Here is a 23,817-nt window from a genome sequence, read left to right as displayed (position 1 = left end):
AAAGCTAAAACGCCCCCTAATATTAGAGCCCTGCCATAAACTGGATTGATTTGCGTCTGCTAAAACATGCAGACGAAATTGTCGCGACATAAATACGTCCATGTAGTTACATTGTAAGCATACTTTCCATGTTTTCAGCAGTTGATAGAAAGTTGGTGAAAGATGGTATCAAATAACAAAACTATTTCATTACCTATGTAATTATATGCTCAGAGCGTTAGTGGATGGTAACGTGTGTTTAGCCAGATGACAACTGTCATGGTCAAGTTGTTACTCGAACGTTTGTGTTGATGTTTAATGGTGGAGATCAGCTGACCTTATCAGCTTTCGTGTTTGAAGGACTCTGTACTCGGCCTCATGGCGGTTCTATTGCAGATTGTGTCAAATGCAGGGAAGAGCTCATGAATCGTATGTGAGATCAAATCATTGTGTCACATCTCAATCAATCTGACATCGTCCTTACTCGCATGCCATTTGACACTGAATATTGGCAATGGCACATATCGCATGGGTCCCGCTTATCTTTGTAGCAGGAAGCCTATATCTGTATTATCTTTCAACTATCTTTCCAGTATCGAAAAACTATACGTAAGTATTTCACCATTATAGTACTTGACTTGTTGCTTTTTATTTTATGTATATCTTTGTTATCTATATACATATACAAGTTTGATCTTGAATTGTTGTATACCGGTACTTGGCAAGGTTACTATCAGGTTCCCATGGTTTTATCAATCAGTCACATTCATATGTATAAATAGTGTGAGTGAAATTGATAAAAAGTAAGAAACCTAAATATTTATGTATTTATTTGATTTGTGATTTATGCCGTACTGAAGAATATTTCATATATGTATGACAGCATCCTAGCACTACTTTGGGAGGAAACCAAGGAAAGCCTGGGGGAAACCTACAACCATCCACAGGTTGCTGACTTCCCATGTACATCTAGCATGAGCTGGCCTTGAACTCATAGTGACTGCATTGTTGTAGCCTCTAGGGTCATTGCGATGTGCCTGCATTCTAATTACCTCGACCACAGAGCCTGAAATTCAAATATGATTTAAATATAGGCTTATGATATGATTGAGGTCTAGCCTGGGGTCTAGTTTTCCAGTTAATTGTGACTAATAATACAGTAGAGTAAACCTCTTCAACATTAAAATCTCTTCACTTGTACAAAAAAAAAAAAAAAAAGTAAATAATTGATTTTCTCTTATTGGTGTCTATGTTATGTCATGCTCTGCTGATTCTCTTTACAGAGGGAGTGAAATAACTGAAGTTTCTAGGCTTAATAAGCACTGCTTGTCATTTACCTGGTATATTAGTGATGACTCTAGTTCTTATTTCTTTGTTACTCCAGGGCTGTTGAGCTGAAATTTCCCACAACCTTGGCAGAACTCCAAACTTTGGCAAGGAATCTGCATGATTACAAGACAGAACATATTGAATATGTTATTTTCTTGTTTTCAAGTGCTTATATCTACAAGCAGACATTTGCTATACCTGGTTCAGTCTTCATGGTATGTGTTTTCATCAGTTAATAATTTCTAATGTCTGGGAGCGGACTCAGATGTAGTAGTTAGAGACACTTGCCTTTTAATGATGCAGGCTCAAACTCGGCCATGGACAGAGTGTTTGTACTCCTCTTCTCTCAATCTTTGTGTGGCCTAGGTGACATTAAGGAGTCATTGGTGTCGTGTGGCAGTTGGCACAGTCTAATGTTCAGTCTAACGAAGACCATTTGTCTTCCACCAATATAGTGTGTATATCTGTATGTCGCATATGGTAAGTCACTTGCCAGAGGTTGGTGGTTTATCTACTCAAATTTCCTCTACCCATAAAATTGACTGCCATTCTATAAATGAAAAATCCCTGAGTATGGCCTTAAGCAAAAATCAATGGTTTCATTGGAATGTGATGATATCAAATGAGTGAGCATTGTTGACTTCAATCCTTTTTTCTGTGTTGTAGAATCTCTTGGCAGGGGCTCTATTTGGTGTGTGGTATGGTTTCCCCCTGGTCTGTCTTCTTACAGGAATAGGAGCAACAAATTGTTATCTCCTCTCCTGGGCATTTGGAAAACCATACATCCAAAAATACTTTCCAGATAGAGTAAAATCATTACAAGATAAGGTAAATATAAGTACATGTAGCTGAGTGATAATACATGTATATTACATCATTTCCTTTGTCATGATTATAGTTTGAAATGATAGTGATATCCTGAAATCAGATACAGATAAAGAAAAAGTTAAGAGATTTTCCATATGACATTGGAATGTCACAATTGTATTGTGTGGCTATCAATCAACAAAAGCTTATTCCGGATATCAAACATCATCAATGGTTTTTTTGTTTTGTCTTTATGTTGCAGGTAGATAAGAACCTAGACAGTTTGTTTTTCTTTCTCTTGTTTCTGCGCCTGTTTCCTATGTCCCCAAATTGGTTTCTGAACATGGCATCCCCAGTGTTGAATATTCCCATAGGCCAGTTCTTCTTCTCAGTTTTAATTGGTAAGTTGGAACTTTCTTTGCAAGTTTTTACTTTTACAAGTATTGTAAATTGTAAATGGTGTCAATTATGGACTACATCTAATCAGAGTGGTGAAGTCAGTAAAACTGTGGAGCATTATTAATACCCGGGATCAAGATGGATTCAGCACAGTTAACACGATATTGACATCCAGCCAGGTGTGATGATATTAGTTTGCTCACCTGACTGAGTGTAGGTCAAAAGATACAGGGTGTGTAACACTAAAAGAGTGAATGTCTGTTTTAGTACACAATCAGTATCCTGTTTGTAGACTTGTATTTTGTGGAGTTTTCTCTCTGCTCTTGAGAGTTCCCATTTGATTAATCACTGCTTGTTGGGAGGTTCAAGGTTGTTTTTTTTTCTGGCTCAATGACATGGGCTCAGGGTTTACTTCACCAGGGTCCACAAAACCATAAACACCTTACCTGTATATTAGGATTCACCTTTAGTTGTCCTGCAGGCATCATTATGTAAGCAGCTTTGTCACGTTACTGTCATTTTTTACAGGTTATGGTGTCCTTACTGCTCCCATACAAGTGACATAAGGCACCAATCAAGTTAATTTCTTATGAATTGTTGTATGGCACCCAAATCATGTATTGCCTTTTTTGTGTATTGTAATGATTCCAGATTAAAATGTTACAGAAAAGGAAATAATAGTAATAGTAATAAAATAGAGAATTCCAAAAGTTGGGTCAAAAAAGAATTTTGGGTAGGTTACCCCTATTGGTTTATGCTAATAAGTGGGTTTGTGCTCTGTTAAAGTTAGAAAATACTTGTGATACTTGTAAATTATAAATGAACACAGTACTAAATTAATATTTGCTGACATTAATGTTTTCAATAACCATTAATATGTTTGTTTTCTTGTGTTTTGCAGGACTGATGCCTTACAACATGATATGTGTTCAGACAGGCTGTATGGTGTCAGAACTTCGCTCTATGAACCATGTGTTTACATACAGCACTCTTCTCAAACTAGCAGGTTTAGCAACAGTAACTCTTCTCCCAGGCTATCTCATACAGAGGTTTAAAAACCACAGGCTGAAGCTTGAGTGAAGAGATCAGTGAACTGTGAATATGTAAGTCACTGTTATAGAGGTAATGACATGTAGAAAGGCCAGTGGAATGTGGTTTAAATGTAAATTGCATTGTTTAAATTTGTAAAATCATGATGTTGGAACTTCTTATGTAATATATGTATATAATGAAATACGTGCACAGAGCAGTCATCAAATGATGGATGTTATCTAAAAGGGAGATACTTATATTCTAATATGTTACAAAGCAATATGTGGGATATCTAATGTAACTGTTATACTAGTCCCAGGCAATATGTATATAATTATACAGTATATGTAAGTTGTTAGCATTGTATGTTGTGTGGTCTTCTACATATACTTATTCTAGTGGAAAAAGCATTGGGTAGGGGTGATGCACAGAGGTTAAAGCACATTAGTGGGGTGGTAGTATTGAAGAACTTTATTTGTCGTATTGTTTGTGACAAGAACGCACATGATTTTTGTTTCTGCTCTTCACAACCATTGTCTACCTAGCTCAGCATGTTTTACTTGATTGGCCAGAATGACCAGTTCCATATATGATTGCTCAGCAGTAAAACAAGGAATAACATATCCAAATTTTTTGTATCTGACACCATAATAAATTTTTTTTTCTTTCAAAATTGGTTTTTTATTGTACATGTATGTGGCAACGGCATGCATGACATTTGTGTATGGCTGCGTGGTGCTTCACGTGATGTCTGTCTGACTCTCTACACATTTACATGAAAATAACTTTGAGCTCAGGAAAGTTCAGCATGTGGATGAACTTATGTCAGTTTGTATCCATATATTGAAACCTCATTAATGTTAAGGAGTGAAATATTTCTTTGAATGGCGATGAGAATATTTCACATACAACAAAGAAAGGTGTTGATACCTCATTGGTTGAGGGCTAGTCATTCTCCAGGAGAGCCATTTAGAGTTCAAGTCCAGCTCATGCTGGTTTCCTCTCCGGCCATACTTGGGAAGGTCTGCCACCAACCTGCGGATGGTCGTGGGTTTTCCCCGGGCTCTGCCCGGTTTCCTCACACCATAATGCTGGTCGCCGTCGTATAAGTGAAATATTCTTGAGTATGGCGTAAAACACCAATCAAATGAATAAATAAATAAATCATTGGTTGAAGGCTAGTCATCCTCCAGGAGAGCCATTTAGATGGCTCAGCCAGCAAGGGTGTACAGTGAACACTCAGCCCCATTGGGTGAGTGCTAGTCATCCTCCAGGAGAGCCATTTAGATGGCTCAGCCAGCAAGGGTGTACAGTGAACACTCAGCCCCATTGGCTGAGGGCTGGTCATCTTCCAGGAGAACCATTTAGATGGCTCAGCAAGCAAGGGCCTACAGTGAACACTCAGCCTCATTGGTTGAGTGCTGGTCATCCTCCAGGAGAACCATTTAGATAGCTCAGCAAGCAAGGGCCTACAGTGAACACTCAGCCTCATTGGTTGAGGGCTGGTCATCCTCCAGGAGAACCATTTAGATGACTCAGCCAGCGAGGGCCTACAGTGAACACTCAGCCTCATTGGTTGAGGACTAGTCATCCTCCAGGAGAACCTTTTAGATGACTCATCTAGCAAGGGTGAAAACTCAACCTCATTGGTTGAGGGCTAGTCATCCTCCAGGAGAACAATTTAGATGACTCAGCCAGCGAGGGCCTACAGTGAACACTTAGCCTCATTGGTTGAGGACTAGTCATCCTCCAGGAGAACCATTTAGATGACTCATCTAGCAAGGGTGAAAACTCAACCTCATTGGTTGAGGGCTAGTCATCCTCCAGGAGAACCATTTAGATGACTCATCTAGCAAGGGCCTACAGTGAACACACAACCTCATTGGTTGAGGGCTAGTCATCCTCCAGGAGAACCCTTTATAGGACTCAACCAGTATGGGCATTCCTTGTTTTCCTTTCTTTCCCTCCACTCATTTTTATTTTCTTTTTTGTTCAGTTGTCTTTCGTATGTGGTTGTCAGTGGTAGTTATCGCTGTGTATTGGCATCTGTAGAACATGTTGAAACTCATCGAAACACTGTTCACTAGGTGCAGACTTCACAAAGAAGTGTTAGTCAGTCTACATACTGTGAACTCACTAGTGATGGGATACTTGTTCTTATTAGAAATACAGCCATGGAACAAACTTGAAGTGCTAAACTATAAGTACCGGCGCCCAGGATTTTTTTGTCAAAAAGCACTTTGTTATATGGTTTCCCCATACTTTCTGTGCACTTGACCAAAATGTACTTGTAAATGTTTGTATGTTATTTATGACAGAGAAGTGCTTTGATAGCCAGACATATTGGTTGTGCTATATTATCTCACAAGTCCAGGTTATCACCTCATTATAATATGTGTGATACTGGATCAGGTATCCTGAGATCATTATTTCACCTTTGTGTATGGCTGATTTTATTACTTGCATTTTTACATGTTGCCAATAAAGATAAACAGAAATCCCATTCCTCATCAAGACTAAGAGAGTTTTTTTTGTGTGTTGACACAGTGGATGTTGACACAGTGGATGTCGACACGCAGTGTTCCATTAAAACCTTTGTCTTAAGCTATCAGCTTTTATTATATAAACATGCCATGGTGTCATAAAGCTTTATTTATGTTAATATTTGATTGGTGTTATACGTCTTACTCAAGAATACTTCACTTATAGATAACAACAAGTATTATCGTGGAAGGAAACTGTGCAGATCCCTGAGGGAAACTATTGACCATCCTTAGGCAGCTGGCATACCCTCTCACATACTACTGGAGAGGAAACCAGCATGGGCCTACTTGCTCACGGAAGCTCTGGTTTTAGAATGGGTCATAGGAAGAAGGTCTTCCCGAAGCAATATTTCCCAGAAGCTGGGTGCACCTTTAATCTGGCATTGTTATATAACACATCATACACCATATTGAAGGGAGTGGGTCACACATGTATGGTTAGTTGTCTTTCACTGGCTAGATCTCCCTGAGACGTGGGTTCAGTACCATTCTGGCATGGACAGGGAATTTCCAGGACTTTCTCTGCTTTGGCCACGTCCATTATTCTCATATGTTATTTGTAGGAGAGGGGCTACCCTAATTCTTCTAAAATTTGAAACGGTATTGTTGAAAGTAGAATATTACATTTCTTTACCAGTCTTTGGGAAAAGTAAGGATGTGAGTATGTTGTTTATTAGATGGTCTAACCATGTGAGAAAAAAGAAACTCAATATTCCTGCTAGAATTACATACATATTGTCTAAAATGAGCAAACCAGGTGTCCTGAAATTTAGAAGAAATAGGGTATTCACTGAGCCCCTGTGTCATGAACTTTACTGGACACTACTAGCTTGCCAGTAACTTGCCAAAGATTGGTGTTTTTCACTGGGCACTCTGGTTTCATCCAACCATAAACCTATTCAAGGCACTATTGTGTGAGTGAAAAATTCCAAAGTACACACTCAAATACACAATCACAAAATGGTTATGACATTGTGTTACTGATAAACACATGTACTGCTTCCTGGGTTTGTGGCTGTTTTGAGTTAACCAACATGCTATTAAACAATGACACAGTAATGTCACACAGGTCACTGGGGCTAGGAGTGAGGACTGACAACTCATTTCCTCACTCCGCAATTCACAACACATTCACTAGACCATGAGCTTGTTACTGCTCTCAACTTTTTCTTCACTTTTTGTCATGATTTTAGGACATATTTGTACCACTGTTGCGAAAAGAATACCCACATGTGTATGCGTCTGGTTGCCCAGAAAAGGCAGTCCCTTCACCATGAAAACCACCCTAAAACACATGTAAACAATGTTATAAAATTTTATTAAAAGGTAATTATCAAATTACAACTTTCTTCAATTTAACAACTGCTAAGATAGCCTCTGAAGAATGTACTGATAGGTTCTGCAATAATAAGTGAGCAGTGATTATGTTATCCTCTGAAATGTAAGATAAAAAATACTCCTGCAATATTGTTAAAAGATACAAGGCAACGAAATCTGCTTGTCCCTGCCATTACAAGAGGCAGATTGTCTTGTACCATGCCATAACATGAGGCAGATTGTCTTGTACCATGCCATAACATGAGGCAGGTTGTCTTGTACTGCACCATAACGAGGCAGATTGTCTTGTACTGCACCATAACATGAGGCAGATTGTCTTGTACCATGCCATAACTTGAGGCAGATTGCCTTGTACCATGCCATAACATGAGGCAGGTTGTCTTGTACCGCACCATAACATTAGGCAGATTGTCTTGTACCATGCCATAACATGAGGCAGGTTGTCTTGTACCATGCCACGACATGAGGCAGATTGTCTTGTACCGCACCACAACATGAGGCAGATTGTCTTGTACCATGCCATAACATGAGGCAGGTTGTCTTGTACCATGCCACGACATGAGGCAGATTGTCTTGTACCAAGCCATAACGAGGCAGATTGTCTCGTACCATGCCATAACGATTAGCTCCATATAAAACCTGGCAGTTGTGATGGCACATCATGAGAAACACCAGTCACAAACACATGCGAGTATATGTATAAGTATTTTATTGCATTTTTTACATTTATTTAATTTTGGAAAATACTACATGCATGTTAAACCTTCTGGAAAATCTCTGCACTTTTCTCACAATGGGAGGAACACATACGGAGAACACAGTGTGAAAAGACAATCGTGAAACTCCACTTCTTGGAATGTACAAGGTGAAAATGCACTTTTGTTTGTGCTACATGTATGTGTAAGAAGTGCACATAAAGTGGTGTGGATCTTCACCACCACCATAATGCTAAGTTGTATGATTAGATATGGAAATGGGTAGCTTCAAAAAAGAATACATTTTAATGGCAAGATTCTTGACAAAAACGCACAATTATTCACCACTGTACATGACATCAGTGATCATATTTAAGGCAGTGGACATTCATGTATAACTAAACACATCAGTGTCAATATTCAACAAAGGAGCATAACTCAGCTCTTACAATAGTAGTTAAGGGGCATAACTCCACAAGGCAGAAGAGGCCTGGTCTTGACCAGCACTGTTTTAGTGTTATTTGACAGCACAATGATCTACTCATTTTCATACTCAAACTTGGCCATTCTATGACCACTTGTTTTTAAGGGACATACATTAGAGCTGTCTTCCCGACTACATTAACTGAATTTGGAGTTACAGCAGTACTGAAACAGATTGAGGCATGGACAGCTGTCACAACAAGACTCTTAGTCATAATGTGATCAAGCTTTCAGGTCAACAGGAGTACAACAATGTAAAAAAAAAAGTCCCCCCCAAAAACAATTCCGTGATTGTAAAAGCTATCTACATGTAGATATACATTTACAGCAGGTGCTTGAATGCAAAATATACATGTACTTCGAATGCCACATTCGCGTGCCTATACATGTAACTCTTAACATGGTTTACAAGGCTGTTATGTACACGTATATCATTATAATATCTTCATACGAATTTGCTTGAGGGCACTTATATTTGTAAGTTATATGATGTACAAGTAATCAAGAATGGTTTGTTTACATGTACATATGCATCTCCTTGTGGTTTATGTGTGATTGACCTCTCACCATTGTATGTGCGACTATACTCGTATCACAGAGGACAGAGAAAGGCTGCAGACTGTCCTGTAGTTCTGTACCAGTGTTCACCTGTCATCACTGTATGTGCGACTATACTCGTATCACAGAGGACAGAGAATCGCTGCAGACTGTCCTGTAGTTCTGTACCAGTGTTCACCTGTCATCACTGTATGTGCGACTATACTCGTATCACAGAGGACAGAGAAACGCTGCAGACTGTCCTGTAGTTCTGTACCAGTGTTCACCTGTCATCACTGTATGTGCGACTATACTCGTATCACAGAGGACAGAGAAACGCTGCAGACTGTCCTGTAGTTCTGTACCAGTGTTCACCTGTCATCACTGTATGTGCGACTATACTCGTATCACAGAGGACAGAGAAAGGCTGCAGACTGCCCTGTAGTTCTGTACCAGAGTTCACCTGTCATCACTGTATGTGCGACTATACTCGTATCACAGAGGACAGAGAAACGCTGCAGACTGTCCTGTAGTTCTGTACCAGTGTTCACCTGTCATCACTGTATGTGCGACTATACTCGTATCACAGAGGACAGAGAAACGCTGCAGACTGTCCTGTAGTTCTGTACCAGTGTTCACCTGTCATCACTGTATGTGCGACTATACTCGTATCACAGAGGACAGAGAAAGGCTGCAGACTGTCCTGTAGTTCTGTACCAGTGTTCACCTGTCATCACTGTATGTGCGACTATACTTGTATCACAGAGGACAGAGAATCGCTGCAGACTGTCCTGTAGTTCTGTACCAGTGTTCACCTGTCATCACTGTATGTGCGACTATACTCGTATCACAGAGGACAGAGAAACGCTGCAGACTGTCCTGTAGTTCTGTACCAGTGTTCACCTGTCATCACTGTATGTGCGACTATATTCGTATCACAGAGGACAGAGAAAGGCTGCAGACTGTCCTGTAGTTCTGTACCAGTGTTCACCTGTCATCACTGTATGTGCGACTATACTCGTATCACAGAGGACAGAGAAAGGCTGCAGACTGTCCTGTAGTTCTGTACCAGTGTTCACCTGTCATCACTGTATGTGCGACTATACTCGTATCACAGAGGACAGAGAATCACTACAGACTGTCCTGTAGTTCTGTGCCAGTGTTCACCTGTCATCACTGTATGTGCGACTATACTTGTATCACAGAGGACAGAGAAACGCTGCAGACTGTCCTGTAGTTCTGTACCAGTGTTCACCTGTCATCACTGTATGTGCGACTATACTCGTATCACAGAGGACAGAGAAACGCTGCAGACTGTCCTGTAGTTCTGTACCAGTGTTCACCTGTCATCACTGTATGTGCGACTATACTCGTATCACAGAGGACAGAGAAAGGCTGCAGACTGTCCTGTAGTTCTGTACCAGTGTTCACCTGTCATCACTGTATGTGCGACTATACTCGTATCACAGAGGACAGAGAATCACTACAGACTGTCCTGTAGTTCTGTGCCAGTGTTCACCTGTCATCACTGTATGTGCGACTATACTTGTATCACAGAGGACAGAGAAACGCTGCAGACTGTCCTGTAGTTCTGTACCAGTGTTCACCTGTCATCACTGTATGTGCGACTATACTCGTATCACAGAGGACAGAGAAACGCTGCAGACTGTCCTGTAGTTCTGTACCAGTGTTCACCTGTCATCACTGTATGTGCGACTATACTCGTATCACAGAGGACAGAGAAACGCTGCAGACTGTCCTGTAGTTCTGTACCAGTGTTCACCTGTCATCACTGTATGTGCGACTATACTCGTATCACAGAGGACAGAGAAACGCTGCAGACTGTCCTGTAGTTCTGTACCAGAGTTCACCTGTCATCACTGTATGTGCGACTATACTCGTATCACAGAGGACAGAGAAACGCTGCAGACTGTCCTGTAGTTCTGTACCAGAGTTCACCTGTCCCACTGTATGTGCGACTATACTCGTATCACAGAGGACAGAGAAACGCTGCAGACTGTCCTGTAGTTCTGTACCAGAGTTCACCTGTCCCACTGTATGTGCGACTATACTCGTATCACAGAGGACAGAGAATCGCTGCAGACTGTCCTGTAGTTCTGTACCAGTGTTCACCTGTCATCACTGTATGTGCGACTATACTCGTATCACAGAAGACAGAGAAACGCTGCAGACTGCCCTGTAGTTCTGTACCAGTGTTCACCTGTCATCAATGTATGTGCGACTATACTCGTATCACAGAGGACAGAGAAACGCTGCAGACTGTCCTGTAGTTCTGTACCAGTGTTCACCTGTCATCACTGTATGTGCGACTATACTCGTATCACAGAGGACAGAGAAAGGCTGCAGATTGTCCTGTAGTTCTGTACCAGTGTTCACCTGTCCCACTGGCTTCTCTCCAGTAAAAGCCTAATCTGCTCCTCCTCAGTCATGCCCCCTGGGTGAGAACTCATCTCTGTATCTAGATCTGGGTATAGTCGCTGCCCAGAGGGGCGCCCACTGGGTGGGTAAGGAGCATCTCTAAAGGCTTCCTCCCTGGGTGCGGATGGAGTACTTGCTCCACTGAATCGAGTATCCCCTGGGTACCACCGCGGCTGTTCATATGGTGCTGAGGGACGAGGTCGAGGGGCATCCCAGGAGTACCCAGACCTATAATCTTCAGAGCTTCTCCGATTCCCACTCCTCCCTGAGGTGTATCTATATGAAGGTGCTGTATCAAAAAAAAAAACACGACCATTATCCTGGTGTTGATATAAAGTACACATGTACATTTCAGTCATAATTGGTCAATGCCATATGTACTTTACTCAACTATCCACTGAATGCCTTGAATTGTTACACTGTTTAAACTTGATCTTCACTGGGAGAGTATAAACAACAAACCTTCAATCATCAGTTTTTTGTGTGGTATGCTCACATTTCAGATTCAACATGAATATTTCAGAGGCAATAACTGCAAAAGCTCACCTGTTGGAATAAACATTTCCATAATATGCTTAAGAGGTCCTCGTACATATGCCAGACCCACCAGAATGCCAGCTAAATGACCTGTAATGTGGATAACAATCAGTATATTAAGACAATAATTTTGTGTAGGGCACCCCTGTGCCCCCCCCCCCAACAAAAAAAATCACAATTTACACATGTTCACAAGTCTGAAAGCTTTAACAAGCCTTGGAAGGGTTAGTCAGGGTGGTCAGGTACATGTAGTGGCTGAGATATGTAGAGGATTCAATTGTCTTTTACATTATTCATAGCAGTGATTTGGGTTTAACGCTGTGCTCAAAAAATTTTCACTTAAAGCCTGGAGAAAACCACTGACATTTGGCAGACATGTACTTAAAATCCTAACTCACAACTGTAGTCAAAATATTATGAGCTGAATTCAAACTCCTGTCCTGTTTGTTAAAGAGCCTAAGAGTCACAATGAGCCATTAACCTTTGAATGAATGATAATGGGTTAACACCACTTTGGCATTACTGCAGCCTTGTCACTGTGAAGAGAACCTTCTACTACCTGTAGTTATCACAATACGCACCTGTAAATGAAGCGTTAGGAACAAGCACCTGGATTAGCACTAGTTCTGCCCAGTACACCCACTTTGATGGGACAGGTATGAAGTTAAGGACATATCGTGTTCCTGGAGGCTCGTAATGTGTCGTCAACACTTTGAGGGCAAAAACTACACCTGGAGGACACAAAATACACATCAGGAAATCAGGAAGTTTAATATATATCACATATATCTTACAGTCTCATAGTTTACATTTAACAACACATCCCCCCTTGTACATATATACAATGTATTCAACGCATTTAGAAATTCACAACTATTTGGCCAGTCAAAATCATTGAACCAATGAGCAGTTTTGCTACAGAAATGTACAATAAAATGTAGAGTTTATCACCCATAATTTCATAAAGTACGTCACCAGCTGTTAATCAGATCATCCTTATGAACAAACCTTAGAACAGAAGAGTGATTTGTCAGTGAAAATCACGTGAAGCTATGTGTGACTCACTGGTAATCATATAAAATTTCGTGTAATTTTTCGCTATCTTAGTGCGCTATACACCAAGTTGGTTGGTTGGTCAATTTTTCCATGAGATTATTGGTGATTTACTGTACACACTGGCAGAGTAGTTTACGAGATTATTGGTGATTTACTGTACATATTGGCAGAGTAGTTTACCAGATTACTGGTGATTTACTGTACATATTGGCAGAGTAGTTTACCAGATTATTGGTGATTTACTGCACATATTAGTAGAGTAGTTCACTGGATTACTGGTGATTTACTGTACATATTGGCAGAGTAGTTTACGAGATTATTGGTGATTTACTGTACATATTAGCAGAGTAGTTTACGAGATTACTGGTGATTTACTGTACATATTGGCAGAGTAGTTTACCAGATTATTGGTGATTTACTGTACATATTGGCAGAGTAATTTACTAGACTATTGGTGATTTATTGCACATATTAGTGGAGTAGTTTTCCAGATTATTGGTGATTTAATGCACATATTAGCAGAGTAGTTTACTAGATTACTGGTGATTTACTGTACATATTGGCAGAGTAATTTACTAGACTATTGGTGATTTACTGTACATATTAGTAGAGTAGTTTACTAGAGTATTGGTGATTTACTGCACATATTGGCAGAGTAGTTTACTAGACTATTGGTGATTTATTGCACATATTAGTGGAGTAGTTTACCAGATTATTGGTGATTTACTGTACATATTGGGAGAGTAGTTTACTAGAGTATTGTTGATTTACTGTACATATTGGCAGAGTAGTTTACTAGATTACTAGTGATTTACTGTACATATTGGCAGAGTAGTTTACTAGACTATTGGTGATTTACTGCACATATTAGTGGAGTAGTTTACCAGATTACTGGTGATTTACTGTACATATTGGCAGAGTAGTTTACTAGATTACTGGTGATTTACTGCACATATTGGCAGAGTAGTTTACGAGATTATTGGTGATTTACTGTACATATTAGTGGAGTAGTTTACGAGATTATTGGTAATTTACTGCATATATTAGCAGAGTAGTTTACTAGATTACTGGTGATTTACTGTACATATTGGCAGAGTAATTTACTAGACTATTGGTGATTTAATGTACATATTAGTAGAGTAGTTTACTAGAGTATTGGTGATTTACTGCACATATTGGCAGAGTAGTTTACTAGACTATTGGTGATTTATTGCACATATTAGTGGAGTAGTTTACCAGATTATTGGTGATTTACTGTACATATTGGTAGAGTAGTTTACTAGATTATTGGTGATTTACTGTACATATTGGCAGAGTAGTTTACCAGATTACTGGTGATTTACTGTACATATTGGCAGAGTAGTTTACTAGACTATTGGTGATTTATTGCACATATTAGTGGAGTAGTTTACCAGATTACTGGTGATTTACTGTACATATTGGCAGAGTAGTTTACTAGATTACTGGTGATTTACTGTACATATTGGCAGAGTAGTTTACTAGACTATTGGTGATTTATTGCACATATTAGTGGAGTAGTTTACCAGATTACTGGTGATTTACTGTACATATTGGCAGAGTAGTTTACTAGATTACTGGTGATTTACTGCACATATTGGCAGAATAGTTTACTAGATTATTGGTGATTTACTGTACATATTAGTGGAGTAGTTTACGAGATTATTGGTAATTTACTGCATATATTAGCAGAGTAGTTTACTAGATTACTGGTGATTTACTGTACATATTGGCAGAGTAATTTACTAGACTATTGGTGATTTACTGTACATATTAGTAGAGTAGTTTACTAGAGTATTGGTGATTTACTGCACATATTGGCAGAGTAGTTTTACTAGACTATTGGTGATTTATTACACATATTAGTGGAGTAGTTTACCAGATTATTGGTGATTTACTGTACATATTGGTAGAGTAGTTTACTAGATTATTGTTGATTTACTGTACATATTGGCAGAGTAGTTTACTAGATTATTGGTGATTTACTGTACATATTGGCAGAGTAGTTTACTAGACTATTGATGATATATTGCACATATTAGTGGAGTAGTTTACTAGATTACTGGTGATTTAATGTACATATTGGCAGAATAGTTCACTAGATTACTGATGATTTACTGTAGATATTACTAGAGTAGTTTACGAGATTATTGGTGATTTACTGTAAATAGTAGTAGAGTGGTTTACCAGATTACTGGTGATTTACTGTACATATTGGTAGAGTAGATTACTAGATTACTGGTGATTTACTGTACATATTGTCAGAGTAGTTTACTAGATTACTGGTGATTTACTGTACATATTGGCAGAGTAGTTTACTAGATTACTGGTGATTTACTGTACATATTGGCAGAGCAGTTTACTAGATTACTGGTGATTTACTGTACATATCAGTAGAGTAGTTTACTAGATTACTGGTGATTTACTGTACATATTGGTAGAGTAGTTTACTAGATTATTGTTGATTTACTGTACATATTGGCAGAGTAGTTTACTAGATTACTGGTGATTTACTGTACATATTGGCAGAGTAGTTTACTAGACTATTGGTGATTTATTGCACATATTAGTGGAGTAGTTTACCAGATTACTGGTGATTTACTGTACATATTGGCAGAGTAGTTTACTAGATTACTGGTGATTTACTGCACATATTGGCAGAGTAGTTTTACTAGATTATTGGTGATTTACTGTACATATTGGCAGAGTAGTTTACTAGACTATTGATGATATATTGCACATATTAGTGGAGTAGTTTACTAGATTACTGGTGATTTAATGTACATATTGGCAGAATAGTTCACTAGATTACTGATGATTTACTGTAGATATTACTAGAGTAGTTTACGAGATTATTGGTGATTTACTGTAAATATTAGTAGAGTGGTTTACCAGATTACTGGTGATTTACTGTACATATTGGTAGAGTAGTTTACTAGATTACTGGTGATTTACTGTACATATTGTCAGAGTAGTTTACTAGATTACTGGTGATTTACTGTACATATTGGCAGAGTAGTTTACTAGATTACTGGTGATTTACTGTACATATTGGCAGAGCAGTTTACCAGATTACTGGTGATTTACTGTACATATTGGCAGAGTAGTTTACTAGATTACTGGTGATTTACTGTACATATCAGTAGAGTAGTTTACTAGATTACTGGTGATTTACTGTACATATTGGTAGAGTAGTTTACTAGATTACTGGTGATTTACAGTACATATTGCAGAGTAGTTTACTAGATTACTGGTGATTTACTACACATATTGGCAGAGTAGTTTACCAGATTACTGGTAATTTACTGTACATATTGGTAGAGTAGTTTACTAGATTACTGGTGATTTACTGTACATATTGGTAGAGTAGTTTACTAGATTACTGGTGATTTACTGTACATATTGGCAGAGTAGTTTACTAGACTATTGGTGATTTATTGCACATATTAGTGGAGTAGTTTACCAGATTACTGGTGATTTACTGTACATATTGGCAGAGTAGTTTACTAGATTACTGGTGATTTACTGCACATATTGGCAGAGTAGTTTACTAGATTATTGGTGATTTACTGTACATATTAGTGGAGTAGTTTACGAGATTATTGGTAATTTACTGCATATATTAGCAGAGTAGTTTACTAGATTACTGGTGATTTACTGTACATATTGGCAGAGTAATTTACTAGACTATTGGTGATTTACTGTACATATTAGTAGAGTAGTTTACTAGAGTATTGGTGATTTACTGCACATATTGGCAGAGTAGTTTACTAGACTATTGGTGATTTATTACACATATTAGTGGAGTAGTTTACCAGATTATTGGTGATTTACTGTACATATTGGTAGAGTAGTTTACTAGATTATTGTTGATTTACTGTACATATTGGCAGAGTAGTTTACTAGATTACTGGTGATTTACTGTACATATTGGCAGAGTAGTTTACTAGACTATTGGTGATTTATTGCACATATTAGTGGAGTAGTTTACCAGATTACTGGTGATTTACTGTACATATTGGTAGAGTAGTTTACTAGATTATTGTTGATTTACTGTACATATTGGCAGAGTAGTTTACTAGATTATTGGTGATTTACTGTACATATTGGCAGAGTAGTTTACTAGACTATTGATGATATATTGCACATATTAGTGGAGTAGTTTACTAGATTACTGGTGATTTAATGTACAATATTGGCAGAATAGTTCACTAGATTACTGATGATTTACTGTAGATATTACTAGAGTAGTTTACGAGATTATTGGTGATTTACTGTAAATAGTAGTAGAGTGGTTTACCAGATTACTGGTGATTTAACTGTACATATTGGTAGAGTAGATTACTAGATTACTGGTGATTTACTGTACATATTGTCAGAGTAGTTTACTAGATTACTGGTGATTTACTGTACATATTGGCAGAGTAGTTTAATAGATTACTGGTGATTTACTGTACATATTGGCAGAGCAGTTTACCAGATTACTGGTGATTTACTGTACATATTGGCAGAGTAGTTTACTAGATTACTGGTGATTTACTGTACATATCAGTAGAGTAGTTTACTAGATTACTGGTGATTTACTGTACATATTGGTAGAGGTAGTTTACTAGATTACTGGTGATTTACAGTACATATTGGCAGAGTAGTTTACTAGATTACTGGTGATTTACTACACATATTGGCAGAGTAGTTTACCAGATTACTGGTAATTTACTGTACATATTGGTAGAGTAGTTTACTAGATTACTGGTGATTTACTGTACATATTGGTAGAGTAGTTTACTAGATTACTGGTGATTTACTGTACATATTGGCAGAGTAGTTTACTAGACTATTGGTGATTTATTGCACATATTAGTGGAGTAGTTTACCAGATTACTGGTGATTTACTGTACATATTGGCAGAGTAGTTTACTAGATTACTGGTGATTTACTGCACATATTGGCAGAGTAGTTTACTAGATTATTGGTGATTTACTGTACATATTAGTGGAGTAGTTTACGAGATTATTGGTAATTTACTGCATATATTAGCAGAGTAGTTTACTAGATTACTGGTGATTTACTGTACATATTGGCAGAGTAATTTACTAGACTATTGGTGATTTACTGTACATATTAGTAGAGTAGTTTACTAGAGTATTGGTGATTTACTGCACATATTGGCAGAGTAGTTTACTAGACTATTGGTGATTTATTACACATATTAGTGGAGTAGTTTACCAGATTATTGGTGATTTACTGTACATATTGGTAGAGTAGTTTACTAGATTATTGTTGATTTACTGTACATATTGGCAGAGTAGTTTACTAGATTACTGGTGATTTACTGTACATATTGGCAGAGTAGTTTACTAGACTATTGGTGATTTATTGCACATATTAGTGGAGTAGTTTACCAGATTACTGGTGATTTACTGTACATATTGGCAGAGTAGTTTACTAGATTACTGGTGATTTACTGCACATATTGGCAGAGTAGTTTACTAGATTATTGGTGATTTACTGTACATATTGGCAGAGTAGTTTACTAGACTATTGATGATATATTGCACATATTAGTGGAGTAGTTTACTAGATTACTGGTGATTTAATGTACATATTGGCAGAATAGTTCACTAGATTACTGATGATTTACTGTAGATATTACTAGAGTAGTTTACGAGATTATTGGTGATTTACTGTAAATATTAGTAGAGTGGTTTACCAGATTACTGGTGATTTACTGTACATATTGGTAGAGTAGTTTACTAGATTACTGGTGATTTACTGTACATATTGTCAGAGTAGTTTACTAGATTACTGGTGATTTACTGTACATATTGGCAGAGTAGTTTACTAGATTACTGGTGATTTACTGTACATATTGGCAGAGCAGTTTACCAGATTACTGGTGATTTACTGTACATATTGGCAGAGTAGTTTACTAGATTACTGGTGATTTACTGTACATATCAGTAGAGTAGTTTACTAGATTACTGGTGATTTACTGTACATATTGGTAGAGTAGTTTACTAGATTACTGGTGATTTACAGTACATATTGGCAGAGTAGTTTACTAGATTACTGGTGATTTACTACACATATTGGCAGAGTAGTTTACCAGATTACTGGTAATTTACTGTACATATTGGTAGAGTAGTTTACTAGATTACTGGTGATTTACTGTACATATTGGTAGAGTAGTTTACTAGATTACTGGTGATTTACTGTACATATCAGTAGAGTAGTTTACATGTACATATGCAAGCAAACAAATGATCTATCATCCATGTTGACAAAACATGATTGTTCAAACTGGTTTTGATACGGACAGCAGCACAGTTTATCGTTACCCTCAAAGAGAATTTAGCAAAATCTGGTTACTGGTAATGAAGATTTGTGGAAATCATCATCTCTTGTAGAAATTACCAAAGGTCAGGTTATTTTTACCCTTTCATCTAATTCTCAACACATGTAAAAAATTTACAAACGTATGTGATTCTGCTGGCACATGTATAGTTTATTACCCTTAATAGTAGCTCTGTAGGACTTTGATTATTTATACTATCACTGCCCTATCAGGACTTTGATTGTTTATACTGTCACAGCCCTATCGGGACTTTGATTATTTATACTGTCACAGCCCTATCGGGACTTTGATTATTTATACTGTCACAGCCCTATCGGGACTTTGATTATTTATACTGTCACAGCCCTATCGGGACTTTGATTATTTATACTGTCACAGCCCTATCGGGACTTTGATTATTTATACTGTCACAGCCCTATCGGGACTTTGATTATTTATACTATCACAGCCCTATCGGGACTTTGATTATTTATACCATCACAGCCCTATCAGGACTTTGATTATTTATACCATCACAGCCCTATCAGGACTTTGATTATTTATACTGTCACAGCCCTATCGGGACTTTGATTATTTATACTGTCACAGCCCTATCGGGACTTTGATTATTTATACTGTCACAGCCCTATCAGGACTTTGATTATTTATACTGTCACAGCCCTATCAGGACTTTGATTATTTATACTATCACAGCCCTATCAGGACTTTGATTATTTATACTATCACAGCCCTATCATGTTCCATTGGCTTACCTTGAACACCTCTGTACTTCACTTGATGGCTTCAGTAAATAATTTGGGCACCAAATAATTTGTCTGTCCGTAGTCACAGTTGTCTCAGCTATCAAGTCCAGGAAGGTGTTCTCATGTGTCATCACTAGTAAACCCACATAAGCATGAAACTATTCTGCAAGACTGATTGTGTACGTGGGAAGGTCTGTCGGCAACTTGCGGACGGTCGTGGGTTTCCCCCAGGCTCTGCCCGGTTTCCTCACACCATACTGATGGCCACCGTCGTATAACAGAAATATTCTTGAGTACGGCGTGAAACAATAATCAAATAAATAAACAAATAAATAAGACAGATCGAAAGCTAGAGATCTCCTTAGTAACAAACAGCGTGGGCGTAAAATAGTCAGCTTTCTACAGTGTGAGTGTGAATATTTTTGCACAGATTCGTGATGTCATTTTGTACAACTTGGCCTTAGTGGTTGCTAGCGAAGTGGCAAAAAGTGACTTTTCCTCAATGCTTTAACAATGGGCGGCCATTTTGTTGTAGATACAAAAGGGCGGTCACGTGACCCCAAACTACCGACTCAGAATAGTGGAAACTGGATAAATTCCAACTCCAACCGCCATGTTTGAATGCATATTCCTCACAGTGAGGGGAATCATCTATACAATTATCACTGCCACTACTACTAGGCAAGATTGTCTATTTCACACATATGAGCTAATTGTTTAGGAGTCTCAGTCTCACCAGTAATGACCTAGAGGGAACCCATAATCAACGCTGATCACTAAAAAGATATCTCGAATAAATTCAACAAAATTGAAGAAAAGATTACAACTACAAAATATGGCTGAAGTGTCAGTAGTTATCTTCCATGTATGGACTGTGAGGAGTATGCATTCAAACATGTCGGATGGAGTTGGAATTTATCCAATTTCTACTTTAGTTTCATGCTAATATGTGTTTACTAGGTATGACACATGGGAACACTTTACATGGAATTGATAACTGAGACGACTGTGAATATGCACAGACAAATTATTTGATGCCCAGCAGTAGTGTACTGAAGCCAGCAAGGGAAGTACAGAGGTGTTCCAAGTAAGCTTATGGAACAAGACAAGGCTGTGATAGCATATGTAATCACAGCCCTACAGAGCTACGTTAATAGTAGTGTCACCACAAAAATGTCACCCTCAACTTCAGCATAACAACTGATGTCATCTTTCCCTATGTATCATTGATCCATGTCCTACCGTAACGCTCAGCTTTGGTCATATAGACTTCACGTGGATAATTTCACTACAAAAACCAGCTCGAACCCTATCTTATTTTTGCTATCCACCGATTTCCTAAAAATGTAATACATGTATGTCAAAGCTAGCATTGGTAAACCATCTTTCAACAGTAATCCAGTCATTTAAAATCCTGAAGTCCATAAAAATTTCATACATGGCAGATGTTGATTTGAGATGTCCTACTCAAAGGTTTAAACAGCTGGATTACAATGGAAAGATAGTTTATCAATGCTGGCTTTGACATATTACAGTTCGAGCGTTTCAGGGAGTAGGTGGACAGCAAAAATAACATAGGGTTTGAAACACTTTTCTCAGTGAAATTGTCCACTTGGAAGTCTATATGATCAAAGACGGGCATTTCCGGCAGGGTGTTCTGCTTAGCTTTGGGCTAGAATAACAGTTCATATTTGTACTACAACTTCCTTCAAATTAATACAAGAACTGAGTTTACCTGAAAAGCCAACAGCACACTGGTGAATGTAATATGGGTTGTGGGTTAACTGTGCCAGAAGAGAATTCATCCCAACCATAGTCGCACCAGTTAGTATGGTAAACACAACCAAGATGTAAGCAAAATACGGAGACTTGAAACGTTTTTCCAAGCTTGTTCCTTTCCATAAAAACGACACCATATTGTAGTAGAGGTGAAAGTCATGGGCATGATCAATGGCCCCGATTAACAGTCGTTTTAACTCCCACTGATTCCACACGTTCTGAGTACTTATACAAGTCTGTCCAGTTCTAAATGGTAAATACAAGTATGCCACAACATTGAGTATGATAGTCCCAAGGGTGACTGGTGGGATGCGGTCCACTCCGAACTGCAGTAACTGCGTCCCCAACAACAAAACGCCCAACTCAGTTCCTCGTCTTCTGCCTGCCATGTCTTGTAATCTGTAAAGGGAAATGAGACTGAATTAAAACATTATCTTATTATATCCTTAGATGCGATCGAAATTGCATCAGGAGGTAACGCTTCGTCCACGTGTTGCACTCCGATTTGACAGCTGCTTGATGCAGTGAATGTTTTGGAGTTCTCTAAGAATAGGAGGTAGAAATACATGTCGTGAAAGACCATACTCAGGGGCCGTCTTATTAATACCAGGTGTTGAATTACAACTTTGTGATTGGAAATAAAGGGGTAATAATTTATGACGTTAACATTCACATTTAATTTGCAAAATGGCATCAAGTACATGCGGGAATGGCTGACAAAGTGTACGATTGCGTGTATACGTCGGCCTCTTTACAAAGAATGTTCCAGATTTTATGCCCTTACCTGTGTTTAGTCACTTCCTACGCAAGCCACTTTGTACATGTAGGCGGCCTGGTTATTGCGCACCAATGTCTCGGCGTCAAGTTAGTGCGTACCGATTTCTTAGTTGTAAAGCTAAGTAAGGGGCTCTAAGCCATATTTAACGCGATTCGACATATTCGTATTACTTTTTGGAGGAGGAAAGCTTGCACGAAACTTTGTTGTTGGTGAGGTTGCGAGAGATATTCTGTTCGGAACTAAAAGAGGCAATATTTAGTTTGATTTGATTATCACTGTGTGGACATCTCTGCATCGCTTTGTGTGAAAAACTTCATGTTTGACAGAAATAATAAGACTACAAATACTTTTGATTTAAACTCCTCCCATTATCAGTCTTCTTGGTTGATATCCCGAATAAACAGCAGCCTAGGCCTAGTTAATAAATATATATATATAGTCATGTTCATGAGCTTTGGCAGTCCTGAATAGAGGGCTTGCATGACCTACTTGTAGTAGCCATATTGGAGTACTGTGGATCGCAATAGCATGCCATGTTAACAGTACTCCAATAGGTAACGGTTCTTCTAAACGTACCAGACTTCACGCTTGCGGCTGCCAGGTTTCACTGAACAGAAACAACAGTTGACAGTTCTATGAATCATACTGAAGTTCAGTTAAATTAAACGATGAGATCTCATTATTTCAACAAAATTAGATATTGTTCAAAATAAACATGAATGTTAATTCAATGTAAATGAACTAGTGCTAACCACTGACTGGCTTATTAAGTCGCAACACGCAATTAATGAGAGTGGTATTAAATCACAGACTGGTATGGTCTTCACAAATGAACCACAACCATCAGCAGGTTGTTGGCAGATGTTCCTACATGTACACGAGCTGGATTTGAACTCACACTAAATGTTTTTTGTATTACATGTCGTACATCCTACAAATGCCTATATGACTGAATGAATGGGTTTAACGC

At 38.3% G+C, this 23,817-nt stretch overlaps 2 protein-coding genes across 2 annotated transcripts; one reads left to right on the top strand and one right to left on the bottom strand.

The window, feature by feature from the left end:
* Window positions 1-61: 61 nt before the first annotated feature.
* LOC135481979 (transmembrane protein 41A-like) lies at window positions 62-4,928 on the top strand. The gene is made up of 6 exons (XM_064761779.1): window positions 62-113; window positions 376-588; window positions 1,364-1,523; window positions 1,975-2,136; window positions 2,378-2,516; window positions 3,416-4,928. Exons 2-6 carry the CDS (start codon window positions 494-496, stop codon window positions 3,592-3,594), a joined length of 735 nt encoding a protein of 244 aa, XP_064617849.1. The 5' UTR covers window positions 62-113; window positions 376-493; the 3' UTR covers window positions 3,595-4,928.
* Window positions 4,929-11,520: 6,592 nt separating this feature from the next.
* Window positions 11,521-22,570, bottom strand: LOC135461663 (rhomboid-related protein 4-like). Its single transcript, XM_064738856.1, has 4 exons — window positions 22,026-22,570; window positions 12,700-12,849; window positions 12,128-12,208; window positions 11,521-11,870 (listed from the first exon to the last, which is right to left on the bottom strand). Exons 1-4 carry the CDS (start codon window positions 22,456-22,458, stop codon window positions 11,536-11,538), a joined length of 999 nt encoding a protein of 332 aa, XP_064594926.1. The 5' UTR covers window positions 22,459-22,570; the 3' UTR covers window positions 11,521-11,535.
* Between the last annotated feature and the right edge of the window lie 1,247 nt (window positions 22,571-23,817).

This window comes from Liolophura sinensis, chromosome 1 (genome assembly GCF_032854445.1).
Source record: "Liolophura sinensis isolate JHLJ2023 chromosome 1, CUHK_Ljap_v2, whole genome shotgun sequence".
Lineage (NCBI taxonomy): Eukaryota > Metazoa > Mollusca > Polyplacophora > Chitonida > Chitonidae > Liolophura > Liolophura sinensis.
Note: the sequence above shows the minus strand (reverse complement) of the source record. Positions and strands in the feature narration are given on the sequence as shown.

Coding starts and splice junctions, on each gene's coding strand:
- LOC135481979 (XM_064761779.1), top strand. CDS start 494: ATGGCACATATCGCATGGGTCCCGCTTATCTTTGTAGCAGGAAGCCTA. Junction 589..1,363: donor CCAGTATCGAAAAACTATAC/GTAAGTATTTCA, acceptor TTGTTACTCCAG/GGCTGTTGAGCTGAAATTTC. Junction 2,517..3,415: donor CTTCTTCTCAGTTTTAATTG/GTAAGTTGGAAC, acceptor TGTGTTTTGCAG/GACTGATGCCTTACAACATG.
- LOC135461663 (XM_064738856.1), bottom strand. CDS start 22,458: ATGGCAGGCAGAAGACGAGGAACTGAGTTGGGCGTTTTGTTGTTGGGG. Junction 12,209..12,699: donor TCCTAACGCTTCATTTACAG/GTGCGTATTGTG, acceptor TCCACATTACAG/GTCATTTAGCTGGCATTCTG. Junction 11,871..12,127: donor GGAAATGTTTATTCCAACAG/GTGAGCTTTTGC, acceptor TTTTTGATACAG/CACCTTCATATAGATACACC.